General features: G+C 34.8%; 2 protein-coding genes and 1 long non-coding RNA gene across 3 annotated transcripts; 2 read left to right on the forward strand and 1 right to left on the reverse strand.

Moving 5' to 3' along the window:
• Window positions 1-244: 244 nt before the first annotated feature.
• On the reverse strand, window positions 245-2,145 carry LOC116346588 (phospholipase A1-like). Its single transcript, XM_031776726.1, has 6 exons — window positions 1,970-2,145; window positions 1,764-1,891; window positions 1,583-1,606; window positions 1,184-1,444; window positions 428-1,111; window positions 245-362 (listed from the first exon to the last, which is right to left on the reverse strand). The coding sequence occupies exons 1-5, from the start codon at window positions 2,098-2,100 to the stop codon at window positions 918-920; spliced, it is 738 nt and encodes a 245-aa protein (XP_031632586.1). The 5' UTR covers window positions 2,101-2,145; the 3' UTR covers window positions 245-362; window positions 428-917.
• Window positions 2,146-7,606: 5,461 nt separating this feature from the next.
• LOC116346590 lies at window positions 7,607-9,551 on the forward strand. Its single transcript, XR_004201597.1, has 3 exons — window positions 7,607-7,723; window positions 7,876-9,301; window positions 9,367-9,551. It is a non-coding gene; the product is annotated as an uncharacterized LOC116346590 (long non-coding RNA).
• A 75-nt stretch (window positions 9,552-9,626) lies between these two features.
• LOC116346589 lies at window positions 9,627-13,872 on the forward strand. Its single transcript, XM_031776727.1, has 4 exons — window positions 9,627-9,886; window positions 9,941-10,570; window positions 10,629-11,158; window positions 11,643-13,872. The coding sequence occupies exon 4, from the start codon at window positions 11,645-11,647 to the stop codon at window positions 13,253-13,255; it is 1,611 nt and encodes a 536-aa protein (XP_031632587.1). The 5' UTR covers window positions 9,627-9,886; window positions 9,941-10,570; window positions 10,629-11,158; window positions 11,643-11,644; the 3' UTR covers window positions 13,256-13,872.
• The last annotated feature ends 442 nt before the right edge of the window (window positions 13,873-14,314 follow it).

Below are 14,314 nucleotides of genomic sequence, written 5' to 3' on the forward strand. Positions count from 1 at the left end.
GAAAAAGTGAGTAGAACCAATTTTTCTTCGTTTCTATGCAAGAACCAGAATACAGGTTATAATTACTTCTAATATTTGATGAACTAAGAAATAGAAAGGTGATACAAGGGAACAGAGTAATTATTATCTAAATGTTAAATAAGTCCAATCACAATTTTCTTTCTATGAAAAAGAGAGGAATTTTTTAAATTCTTTCTTTTGATAATTTTCGTGCATTTTATTCAAATTAAATCAAACGGAAGTTTTATTTAATTTTAAAATTTCAAATGTCATATATTGAATATTAATAAATGGAAATAAGACATTTTCGATGAGATTTTCCATTTTCATTTCGATGTGATCGTTAACCGAGACAACCCAAACTGAAACAAAAAATTTGTTGAAGCATTCTTATTAAGCAAAAATATTATTCGAAGTAGTAACTTACTTAAAAATTTGCATTATTTCCCGTCTCATTGTTTCGACTCCTTCTCTGCAATAGGGACATCTCGGGCAATGATATGCATTTTCATCGTTCCATTTCTTCCAACAAGAAACACAAGTGTGCTTATGTTTACACGGATAGAGTATGGCATTTTTCTTATTTTTCTTGCATATAGAGCATTTCGTACTTTCTGTATTGATCTCAATCTGTTTTTGTTTTTCTTCTTTTGAACTCGAAATAATTTCGACATTAGCAAAATTACCAACGCCACCCCAGAAAAGATTACGGTTCTTCAACCAAACACCAAATTTGTGTCCACCATTATTCGAATTCAGGGTACCATATACTCCGACGGCGCATTCCTGGCCTGGCCTTACATCAGGTTGAGCAGATGTTGGATCTAAATTTCTCGCTACAGTGCCATTTCCATTTTCATTTAGTTCGGCCGTTATAAAAAGTCGCTTAGTGGATGTTGCAATATGGATGAAAAATGCTATTGCATGAATATATTCAAAGGACCATACACTGTATCAGCCTCATATTTAACGTATACATCAATATCTCCAATTTGTTCCCAAATTCCCATCTCTCTTGAGGTGTGTATTACTTGAACATAATCGGCATCATTTCTCCTAATGGTATCCTTTATTTTTGTTCCAAAGGGAGGAGTTTTTATTGGATCCAAAGCTATTTGAATTCAATAAATAAAACGATGAAAAAACAGTTTTGTGTTGAAGAACATTTGAATAGCAAATATACCCAGTAAATGGCGGATCTTTTTGCCGTTTTTGCTTAGGAATTGACAGGTTCGACCAGCGAAATGAGCACCATAACCAAAACCACTCACATCAACCTTCGATGGGTCTCCAATTTTATTAATTAAGTCGCTAGCCATCTTTGCCACGTATTCAAGCCACTTAACCCACATCCCATCGATCTTCTTTGCAAGAAAAGATTTTGGACTTATTACGTAGGGACACGATACGATACAAATATTGTTGTCAGATGCTTTGAACCATTCTAAGAAAACAAGGTTTTGAACGAGAAAATATCTTGAATTTATTCCTTTAAAACAGATGTTTAATATATTTTAGACGCATGTATTTATTTTTTAAAAGAGATAACAATATGTGTGGGAAGAAAGAGATAAAAACTTACTTGTGGCAAAATTAAATAGGAATCCTATAAAAAAAGAGATAAAACAGTTTAAATTCAAATATAGGTAAGTAACTGCGTGAAGTGGCGAAATTTCAAATAAAAACACTTGAAAATATTATTTAAAAAAAAATCGCCAAAATAACAAAAATATTTTATTGTATCATAATAAAAGGATATTTACCATGTAATACAGCATCAGAATCCGAAACACCATGGAAAAACAACGATAGACCTTTTCCATTATTTAACACATCGATCAAAGTTGATGGAATACTTTTCGTTGCTTTAGCAATAAAAAATTCATTTTGACTGCGGAAAAATTCGTATGAGATTTTAAGAGAAATTTATTCGAAAGAGAATGAAAAATCCATAATTTGGAGTACATACGATGCTGATGTAATGCACGCAAATGTAACTGGATCGCCTTCCTTTTGTCCATTACACTCGCTTAAATATACTACACATACGTAGAACCACACGCAAATGACACTTAATTTGTTTCTCCTCAATCCAAGCATTTTCAACAAAACTTAACTCAAATTGCTTGTTTGACTGAACTTCAATTACTGTACTTTATCATAACACGTAACTGTATATATAAGCAAAATAAAAAATTCGGAGAATTCACGTGTCACTATAAAATAAGCGAAAATTTGAAGAAAAAACGAATGATCGTCTTAAACTTTTTGTTCTCAATGATTAATTTGGATACAAAAAATTCCAGATTTTATGAAAGAGTGACCAATTTTCCATAAATTTTTTGCACACATTTAATATGTTTTACGGCTACAGAGTTTCAAGAGCATGGAAATTTTTCAATTCACATCGTCATATTTTCATAAATACTCACACGTCGATGTGTCCAAATTTAAAATTTTCTAACAGTTGTGTACATTTACGTAGTTTTTTACCTTTAAATGATTGCGTGTAATGAATTGCAGCTGTTTTAGATATGAGAAAACCTAAAAAAATATTTCTATTAAATATTAAAATCATCTATAATTTGTCAATCGATAGATGAGCGCAGTCAATATGATTGTATTGTGTCGTCACATATCTTACAGAAAAACGCCATCTGTGTAAAACAGGCCTACTACAAAATAAAAGTATAGCGAGGGGAAGGATATGAAGAAGAAGGAGAAACAGATATACGTTTGATTTTCATTGTAGTCAGCGTGTTTTACGTAGATGGTGTTATAAGTATCTGTCCAAATTGCGCTTGCCCTTTGTTGTCAATAAACAACCGATTTCATTAAAACGTTAAAAACAATTTAATGGAATTATGATAAAACATCGTTCATAGAAATATTTTTCAATTATGTTTCAATCTAAATTTTGTATGATTTGTAAATGAAATATGTCTCACCGTTATTATTCAGTGGTGAATTGCTTTGATGTATAGCTCCTGACGCTGAATCACTTGGAACATAGTCAGCGTCTTTGATACTGTCGTCATTGTCTTCGTCACTTGTTCCAAGTTTATCGGGGTCGATTTCGTCGTTATAACCAGAGTATTGCTCAGCGCTGCTGCCATCCACAGCATATTAAAATATCTTGCTGAGAATGCGTCGTCCGTCGCATGCGAATGTACGTAACAGTTACATACATGCATTGTCTTCTATACAATCGTTTGAATGTTTTGAGTCACATAATCGTGAAGAGAACAATGCATGCTTGCTCGCTGTGATGTAAAAACTGATACGTACCTGTGGATGGCTGAGCAAAAATCCGGTTATAACGATCTGATTTTTTTCGCATTGACGAGTACAATGAATATAAATCGATGTTGATGCAAGACATTAAACTGGTCAATAAAATTACAAAAAAAAAATGTTTAAGTCAATTCACATTATTCCGTTTTCCTAATATCAGCGACGAACGTTCTGAAGAAAGCTTACTGATCGATGTTAAAGAACTCGCTTGTGTCAATATCAACGGTACATACCCGCAGCGCATTTCATTCGTTCGCTTTCATCTTTTTCTTTGTGGGAATATACAAACCCTAATGAATTGATAGTGCTCGATATTTTTTCCCACAAATGATTTTTTAAATTGAAGGTTTATTAATTCCAACAGTTGTTTAAATAGATGTGAATATTCGGCTAAGTTAAAGAGCTTTTAAATTACAAAAAACAACTCGTTCTTCTTTAAAAGTTTTAAAAATCATTTCTGGTTAAAGCTAATAAACATTAAGTTTATTAAATGTGTAGTGAACCATATAGTTCATTGAAGGGATGATATTTTGATTCCCCTGAGGTTTTCGTGAATCGAATGTATTTTTCAAAGAAACCTCAACATTTTTTTTTGTCTGTATTCGTTTGGTCATATGAAAGACGTTTTTCGTAAACATGTTCAGCACTTATGTGAATCTGAATATATTCAAACATTTTTGGGAACCAGTGGCCATTAACCTTCACGAAATATTAAAGAATGCATACTTAAAAAAGCTTTTGAGAAATATGTAACAATATCTGAAAATGAAAACATATAAAGGCCAATTTTTTTTTGGAGTATATAAGAATCAAAAAAGCACCAATTTTGTCCTATGTGGAATTCTATTTTTTCCATCATAACATAAATGTTTCCCCATTATATTGTTCACTTTCACGCAGAATTCAAATATAAAAGAGAAATCTCTACTTTAAATTCATTCATTTGATATCCGCATTCCGAGATGAATACACCAAATCGAAATCTCTACGTTCGCCGAGATCCATTGCCCAACGAACTTGTCGTTGTGTTTTGTTTCGTTTTATTCTTTATAATCTTGAAGATATTATTGCGTGAAGAGGTTTAAAAGAGTATTGCCGTGTATCTTGGTGTTGTGACTGTGCCTGTGTTTTGTGGGCAAATTAAAATAACATCCACACTTTTTTGTTCCTGTGTAAGAAGAAAAATTCCATCTTAAGTGCAGATTGACTTTAATATTGCTGACGCATCACCAAGTAAGTTCGTTATTGTAATGTATTTCTTTTTTCAAGAGATCAACAAAAATGTTGACAGCAAAAAGTTATTTTAGATATACATTTATAAATAAATATCAATGCAGTAGCAATGTAGACTCAATGCCTACTTATAACAAATAAATTTAATTATTAAAATGGTAGAAAAAAGGAAGTTTCCAATTACCACAATAGCTATGTGGATAAAGGTTCTTTGTCACTATAGTTACGAGAACATTGCAAATTTTGTCAGAACAATTAACTTTATTGTCATGTCAAGTTGTTTTTTTAAATATAGATTAAAAGGGAATAAGATTAAAAAAAGAGAGTTGACGATATTGGGGAAACCGTACAATTCTTATATATTTTGTATTGCTATTGTAAATAACGTTAGACTCATAGATTCAAGTAAATATTTCAACCACAATATACGGTAATATTAGTTGTTGGTAACTTATGAGGCTAGTTGTTTGATCCACACGTTCACTTATAATAGGTGAAATTTGAGTTTTGATAATTTTAGTTGATTTTTGCTCAAAGCAATAATAATTTTTGATAATATTTAATTTATTTCTAACCGCCAATCAGTGATCAATATTTGTATCTTCCCGAGTGGAAAAAAAGTGACTAAGTTACTATTGACTGTAAGTGACTAAAGTTAGCTATATTCATGAATTTTAAAATTTTGTATGGAAAACAATCGACTATAGTTACTCAGTCAGTCAGGCGATTATTTTGGGACGTTTCGACTATCGGGTGACTATGATTATTGTCAACTATAGTTAGCTGTTGCAATTAACCATAGCTTACTTTAATTGATTGAAGTTAACTAAATTTAACTAAGGTTGCTTGTTTTTACAGTCAATAGTCAGTCAGTTTGTCCCAAAATAGTCAGTCACTTTTTTTGTACACGGGTTTGTTTTACTATCCTCCTTCATATGATGTCTGCTAGCTTTAATATTACAGACATTGTACCAAGATATTATCCACCAGCCAAAATATTACAAAGACTTCTCTTCATCTCACATCCTGTATGAACAGCAGCTAAAATATTTCAAACCATCAATATTTTCCTCTCTTTCAGACTTTTACAAAGTCTAGGTGGATAACACGTTACCACACATTTAGTCATAATGGATAGCCCAAGTATACATAGTTCATCTTCATTTATTTTGCAAATGTATAGCATAAATCAACATTAATTATGTTTCACACATACAAACACATACATATGTTTCTCGATGGGTATGTTTTGATGATCATGCGGTTTACGTTCATGGTAGTAAGATAAGGTTTTAAGGTTATGTTCTAGTATTTTCCTTTATAAAATTTCTATAGAACATTCAACAATGCTTTCATTTTGTACATTTTTAATTCACCCTTAGGTTCCATGTCTGGCAGTAATTCCGAAACTCTCATCGATTCCACATACGTACAGTTCAATGATGAAATCCTTTCGGAACATGATTCTGTTCGACCAAAATATCAAAATTTTTAATAATTTTTTTACAGTATATTGGTCATTAATTTTTTGCTCAAATTTTTGTTGCATGAAATTGATGATATGTATTTTTCGAATTTATGTGAGTTCAAAAGCACAAAAACACTCAGGAAAACATATATTAATGACAGATTTATAAAACAAATATATTGTCAATGTTGTATTTTATTATATTATTACAATATTCACCAATTTTTCTCTAAATAATCACAATAAAATATTTATCAGTCAATTCATGGCCTGGAAATGCCTATGTAATTTACATATAAACGAGTGAGACTCAAACATGTTCTTCTTTTTCCATCAAATATACCAGTGGCGCCACCAATTTTACATATAAGCGCATACAAAATTTTCAATATGGCTGCGCCCATGAGAGAGAAAATTTCGTCTCATTCATTTCCGCCCCATGAGTCAATTGGTCGCAAAGCGACACGTTACCAATCGAAATAAAACAGGTTTGTGTAAAATGGGTACTTATTGTGTTTTTATTCTAGTATGGATTATGTGGTTATATTTTTATTCTAAAAATAGGGATGAATCGCTATTGACAAATGTCAGTACTGATTCTTCTTCTTTTTCTGTGTGTAAGTAAACACAATACAGCTGCAACTCACTCACACAATTGTTGCGTTACATACTAAAGTGTCAGTACGACGTCTGAGGAAAAGCCATATTTCATTCAAACATAACCAAGCTCACTCACGTATATGTGTGTGATATAGAAACACGTATCAATTTTTCTTATGTAAATGTAAACGTATACTGTATACGGTATACATGAGTCTGTCATTGTATTTCCGTAATTAGAAATTGTCAAAATGGATGCAGTTGTATAATATTTCATTTTTGTTTCTCATTAAAGCGAACAAATATAAAATGACGTTAGAAAAAATCAAAAGTATTTCCAGCTGCATTTGAAGCACATTTATATTCATTTTTAAGAAAGGGTTAAGATGTTGATGTGTTTATTGAAGTTAAAAAAGGTGATATTAATAATTAGAACAACATTCACTATTCGGGACAAACATAAATAGCTTTTCACTTTCTCTTTTCTAGACCACATTGTAAGAATGGAAGAACAAATAAATTCAACAGAATCAGATGCAACATAATCAAATTTAGTTGAAAATGAAGCTAGAGAGGAAGAGAAAGAAAATAAGAAAACTGTGGACTTTATATAATGTCCAACCCTTGTGGAAATACTTCGACTTCATAGCCGACTATAAATTGACTAATTTGGGACAAAAATGGCTGATATTTCAGCCATTTAAAGTTAACTATAAGTGAATATATGCGTCTTCATGTAACTTGAGTTGAGAAATGTCGATTGTGATCATAGCTAACTACGGTTAACAATAAGTATATGAAATTAACTTTTGTCAACTATGTTGACTATAATCACTTTTAGTTAACTCTGAAACATAATCGACTATATTCGATTTCGGTCATATATTGGTAATTTTAACCGAATAAAAGTGATTAAAATTAACTTAATTTATAGTCAGCCAGTCATTTTTTTTCACAAGGGAAAATAATGGAGTATTTTTTTTTCAAAAGAAATAGAAAAAGTTTCTACCTATTTTACTCGAAACATCATCGAATGTGATAGGCCGAGGTCCAGCTAATGGCGGTAAAACGACTGCATCCATTGTGGCAATGCTGAATCGCGTCGATACAACAAAAAATCATATACAGGTAGTCTATATACTGCCTACAAATGACTTCGCAAGGCAAACGTATGAACTAGCGATAAAAGTCGCCCAATTTTCATTAATTGGCATACGGAATGCAGAACGTAATTAATGACAATACATACATACAATATTTATTATTATTATTATTTACAGATGGGAACAAAAATATGGTGAATCTGTTCGACATGAAAAAAGTCGTTGTTTTTGTCATTGATAAATTATGGAATTAATCGTCGAAGTGCAAATGAGCCATTTTCACTAATATGCATGCCTACATCTGATGCATACCGTATGTATCGAATGTATGCATGTATCCCCATATGAACAGATGCATATGGACAGATGCAGATGCATATATTCTATGCATCGCAAATCGCCATTAAGAAGAGATAGAATATAGACTTATGACTAAAGGTCACAAAGACATTTTTTTGCAATTCGAGGATTTTAAATTGTTATTGTAGTTAATCATAATGATCAGTGGAAGGCTGCATGAAGCCATTGTGAAGTGAATTGAGTAATTTATTTGATATTCATCTTCACAATAAAGGAGTTGGTGAAAAAGTGAGTCTAATGTCAAATTTAAATATGCATTTTAATGTGAGTAAAAGAGACAACCATATAGATTTCACCAACTCCTTTGCGGCTAGTGACTGCTCAACTGACAAAAGTGTGATTTCAAATTCAATAAATGAATTTGGCGGAACAACAATTTGCAGCCCTTCATCGCCATACGCAAAGCGCGGTGGACAATATAAATTGCGTATTCCTCCAACGTTCATACCCGGAACCGCCAAACTTACTTCTTCCGGTACATTTTCGCTACCAATTGTGAATTCGAGATTTTCCACACTGATCACTTCTCGTTGGTTGACTTTCAAAACACCCATCAACTTGATTGCCACTTTTGATAAATCATTCGCTTGTGCGCCATTTCCAACGATGATATCGACATATTGTATACGATCCTGTATAGTTTTGCTGAAAGACTAATACACTTTTGATTTTAGCATTTGTTTCGTTTCGCCGATGGGCTCTCTTCGCAACATTGCACTTCTAAGTAATATCCACTTGATGATACACTGCCGGGTCCATCGACGAAAAGTCTGATTTTATCATTCGCACCAAGGGCCAAATCAAGTCGAACATGTGTAATGTGCAACGCTTTTCCCTCGATAGTAACGGGATTTTGGTACCGAACAATTGAATCTATATATCAATGTAATGTATCAATATAACACCAATCTTACACCAAAACATTTTCTCCACACAGTTGAAAAAAATTACATAGTTCTAGGCGTAATATCGCCTGGTGGAGACGCTCAGGCGAATTTACATCTGGTAACATGTCTACCAGTTGTGTTTTCGTCTAATGCGAAATGTCATTATGTTTCGGTGCATTACGCATGACTTTTGGCCGGTGTTTAAATCCTTGTTTACTGTGATTTCGTTTGTAAGTTTTTAATATATATAAAAAATGTAAAAATGGAATACATTTTAAGGGTGAAATTCCAAAATACGAAAAAATTTATTACCATACGTGAAGATGAATTGAATTGGCGCACTTTTGTTGACAAAGGTGAGTGATTCTCTAGAAAATCGTGTTTGGACTCTTACTAAATTCAGTAAATATTTATGTTGTAGGACTGGCACAATTTGAAACAAAAATTTGTAAAAAAAGTATTGTTTACTTGGTCGACAATATTGGAACAGACATTCCTCAAAATTTATTTGTGCCGATCGTAAAAAACTTCTGGAATGGATCAACTTTTTCATTGAAATTAAATACACACCTAACCTCAACAACAGTGCTGAACTAGTAACACCACAGGCAAGATATTTTTGATTTGCTAAGATAATTTCAATTCTAAGAAAAAATGTTGATTTGTTTTTATATTCATAGCATATTGAATCGTATTTCAAGTCGAAGAATATAAGACATTTTCTTGAATAAGAGGAGGAAGCATTGCGGGGTGAAAGTGATGGCAATGCCACTGTAGCTCTGAATGTGAATAAACGCGTCGAACTAATTCGGCATTTGGTTGACTTTATTGTTGAAAAGTTTGGTTTAAAGCCATCGACTTATGTAAAAACTTCAGTTGCAAAAGCAACAATTATGGTTTTTCCTCGTTTGGAATTTAAAAACAGCAAAATCGGTGGAATCGTTAGTACTGCTGTCTTTTGTTTATAAATACAAACTTATACATATCATTTTCAGGACTTGTTACTTAACAAAGGTGACAAAGGCTGGTTTAACAAAAGATTGAGCTATCTACGAGAAGTAAACAGACAGCTGGAAAAAAATGCTTGAATCGAAGCAATGCAAATCAAACAGTAATTGTTGATGATGAAGCGTCACTTGCTGATGTGGTTTGTTTGAAATCGTTGATTGTATCTGAACAAAATATGCATATTATCATTGAAAAACTGAATTCAACTCGGGAATATCGACAAAACATGCTGCTTGATAAGTCAATTGATTTGAAGGAACATTTTCCATATTTTTTCACACATCCGGATCTGGTAACATTCATTTATTTAATGTTAATGAGATAAACCTTTCAGAATAGAAACAAATTATTCACCGATTTTGTTGGAATTTCAACAAGCGTTCCCAACCATCAATGCTTCTGCTTTTTTGAACACTTGGTCTTCGGTCAGTCAACAGCTTCGTGATATATTGATCACATACTATAAGCAGAAAAATTTCAAAACTGATTGGTCTGATGAACTTGAAAATGTATTGTTGTTACTCAAAATTTTTCCTGCAAATCAAGTGGGGCGCCACGCCATCGCATCAGCTCCCACATTCAAAAAATCGGTTGATCAATTCATCACCTATGAGCCGGTAAGATGTGAAAAATTTTGTTACAAATAAATGCGAAATCAATAATTTTGTTTTGTAGTCAAATGCAGTTCCAATGCCAGCAAAGAAAGGATTTCCACATATTGTTGCGTGCGGTAATTCTATGAAAGACATCAATTTGTATTTTATACAGCTTGAAAATATAGTGTTTCCAGTAAGTTTTGAAAGTCTTTGACAGTTTGACAAGCAACACTTGTTTTGTGCGCTACTCCATAAATTCTTCGACAAAAAATTAATTTTTCGTGTTTTCAATAAATTTTCTTTGAAAATATTAAAAATAAAGTTGTTTTAAGTGAGAATATAGTGAAGATTAACATTTTCACACAATTTTTTGCGATTTTACTAAAAAATCGGTATTTTGGTTGCCGGTAGTGTGTCAAAAGTGAAGTTTTTGCGACGTAATTTGTGCGAAATTTTCCACCAGTTGACCCGGCGACTTTTATTGTAACTCAATTTTGGACTATTTTCTGGTACGCTGAAAGTGTTTTCCGGAAAATTCGGACTGAAATTGCATTGTTTTCGACAAGTTTTTCCACCTGTTGTTCTAACCTCACTTTGAACTAACTTGTTGTAAGTACATTTCTATTTTTCATCGGTTGACGTACGCCATCTATTGACGAATAGGAAGTGTCTAAAATAGACGTATTGCAATTAACTCTCTACGGTCTGTTTTTTAGAAAGTTAACCCATCAAGGGTCTTAGAGAAGATTTTTTTTTTGAATTTTTTCTTCTTAAATTTTAATTGATTTTCCGAATATTCTTATATTTTTGCGCTTAAATTAATATTTTCCGTCGGAAAATTTAATCGGGCTTGAAATTAATTAAAGTTTTTCCTGAATTTATATTTAAAATTTGATATATATTTTCGGGATTTGAGAATAATTCTTGGTTTTCAAGATAATATTTCTGCAATTTTCAATATTTTGACTCAAATTCATTGATAAATTCGGTATTAAAATAAATTTTCAATTATTTTTCGAATTTTAGTGATTTTCTTTCTCTATTATTTTCATTTTTACCTGGGATTTTGTTTCAATTTGATTCAAATTTAAAGCAATGGAACCAAATATGACCAAGAAAAAGGGCGGACACGGGGAAGGTTCGAAAGAACGTCCATTAGGGTCTGCCCTGTCTAAGTCTGGAGCCAGTGCTTCCCAGGCACAGGTTTTAATGACTTCCTCTTCTTCTTCTGGAGTGGGTGGGGGTTCCTACTCATCACTTACAGACCCTAAGGCCACCAGCAACCTGATCACACCGGGGGGCTCGGAGGCCACTGGGTCTGAGGTGATGGGAGAAATTCTCATAAACCAGCCACCAGCATCTTCATCGGCAACCAGCGGTCAGAACCTTCCTGGTAGCTTGGGTAAAACCCTTGGAGATGGTGGTGAAAAGAAGAAGAAGAAGAAGAAGAAGGGTGTCAAAACACCCGCTGAAAGCCATTCAGCAACAATAATACGACGAGAACGTCGTGTACGTAATAAAGCCCGAGAAAACATGGAGAAATCCACTGTGACTACCGGGCTTTGTTCGAATTCGATGCCAGAGCTAAGTGGGACTCCACAATCGTCGTCCACTCCTACCAGAGCTGGACCATCTGTTGGTACCTCACGGGCTCTGGGTAGGGTGCAACAACAGTCCCTGCCAGACCCATCGTCGGCATCGAAAAAGCGTCCTCGCCCACAGGAAGGAACTCCACCAGAGCTGAACGCTCACAAACGGTTGGACGTAAAGGAGACCCCAGAAAATGTGGCATCGGGGAAACCCACCTATGCCCAGGCCCTGGTAGGATCTTCTCTGGAGATGGCGGTTGTACATTCCGTCGGCCAGGACAGTTTGTCCGAAATATCGCATGACTTGTTCACGCAGATATTGAAGACATTAAACGTCATCATGGTCGAGGATGTACGAGCCGGCTCCCAGGCACCAACGTTTGAGAGTACCACCCGCACTCGTGGAGTTGTCAAGATTGTGTGTGATGACAAGCGCTCCAGTGAATGGTTAATGGGCGTGGCTGGAAGACTGGCTACCAAGCTGGAACTTCCTCTTATTGTCTGTGAATTCAGTAAGATACCACGCCCTCCGCTGTTCACTGGTTTCTTTAAACAGCTTGAGCATTGGGAAGATGCGGAGATCTTGCTGAAATCAGCAAATCCCCTACTCGCACCAATCTCATTCAAACTCTTAAATTCGAAAAAGGAGGCAAATGGCACTCAGTTCACTGTTAGTGTCAGGCCTCGGGACCGGGCCATTCTCCTCGAGAAAGGCCCAGAGTTCAAGGTGGGAATGGGTAAAACTCGCCTATATGAAATCACTCGTTCCAAAAAATCAGACCCTGCTGAAAAGAAAGGGACTGACCACATGGACGAGGTAGTTATTTCATCGGAATCTGATTCTGAATCTGGTTCTGAAATAAATACAGAAGCGACGGATGACCTGGAAGCAAAATGTGACGATTCATATCGGAACGTTGATGTGACTGTGGTTGAACGACAATATTCTGACACTTATATGGATGAGTTATCTGAAGAGGGCGGACAGGAACAAGTAGAGATGTCTACAGAGACTGCTGCCCTATCGGACACCGCATCCAACACTTCACATGGCCCAGAAGCCATGGATACTGGGGGAGTTGCGGACGAGCAACGGGAATCCAGAGGCATCGACTGATGCATCTGGTACCCGAAGCTCTCTGCTTCTCTCACTCTCTGAACTGTAATTTGATATAGCCATGGCTAATACAAATAACAGTTCATCCACACACGCTGTATCTACAGCCAGCAACTCAAATCAATTGAACGCGCTGGCATGGATTAGCATACATCAAATAAATTTGCATAAAAGCAAGGCAGCGACTGCACTTGTGTGTAAGTCAATATGTGATATGCAAACAAAAAAACAAAACTCCATCTTTTTGATTCAAGAGCCCTGGGTTGTCAAGAACAAAATATGTGGCTTTGACACCGAAAAGATGAATTTATTGTATTTGAATCAGTCGAACGAGCCCAATAGATCATGTATCGTTGCTTCCAAGGAACTGAGCTTGACACTTTTGCCACAGTTCAGTTCACGGGACACCACAGCAGTGAAACTGGGTAAGGGCAGTACTCTTGATTCAGATGTGATACTAAGCTCTTTCTACTTGGCAAACCCTTCGAATGAAGATATTCCAGGAGAGGGACTTAAAGCATTATATGATTATTCTATCAACCGATCACTTCCAATAATATTGGGGGGTGATGCAAATGCGCATCACACGGTCTGGGGAAGTAGTGACACAAACCGTAGAGGTGAGTTACTTCTCGAATATATTGCAACGACAGATCTTTTGAAGATTTCGTACCATATTTCATGCCCTGAGCGTGAAATTAAGATAAAGAACAATTATTGGTGGAATACGGACCTAAAAAGGCTAAGAAAGGAATCCAGAAGACTACTTACCAGTAAAGGTATCGAAGTGTTAATAAAAGTTTTCAATTTCACCTATATGGATCGGTATAATGTGCCGAAAAAATAAATTTGTGAAAATAAGGGGGGCCCAATCGAAATAGGGGAGGCAGGGGAGTACCCCACCATGTCAAAATTTGGTCAGATCGAAAAATAATGTACTACAAAGTTGTTCAGAATGACGAGAGAAATTTTCTAGGACCCCTGCCCTCCAAGTCCCCCCACCCCCCAGGGAGGTCGGGGGTCATAACTCCTTCACCCATGACTTTTTTCAACCGAAAC

Source organism: Contarinia nasturtii, unplaced genomic scaffold (genome assembly GCF_009176525.2).
Source record: "Contarinia nasturtii isolate CC-2019 unplaced genomic scaffold, AAFC_CNas_1.1 Cnas_scaffold_1596, whole genome shotgun sequence".
Classification (NCBI taxonomy): domain Eukaryota; kingdom Metazoa; phylum Arthropoda; class Insecta; order Diptera; family Cecidomyiidae; genus Contarinia; species Contarinia nasturtii.

Bases quoted from the DNA above. Each gene is read 5' to 3' on its own strand.
- LOC116346588 (XM_031776726.1), bottom strand. From the start codon at position 2,100: ATGCTTGGATTGAGGAGAAACAAATTAAGTGTCATTTGCGTGTGGTTC. The intron at 1,892-1,969 runs GTATGTACTCCA...ATTTTTCCGCAG, and splicing joins GCGTGCATTACATCAGCATC to TCAAAATGAATTTTTTATTG. The intron at 1,112-1,183 runs GTATATTTGCTA...GAATTCAAATAG, and splicing joins AAAGATCCGCCATTTACTGG to CTTTGGATCCAATAAAAACT.
- LOC116346589 (XM_031776727.1), top strand. From the start codon at position 11,645: ATGGAACCAAATATGACCAAGAAAAAGGGCGGACACGGGGAAGGTTCG.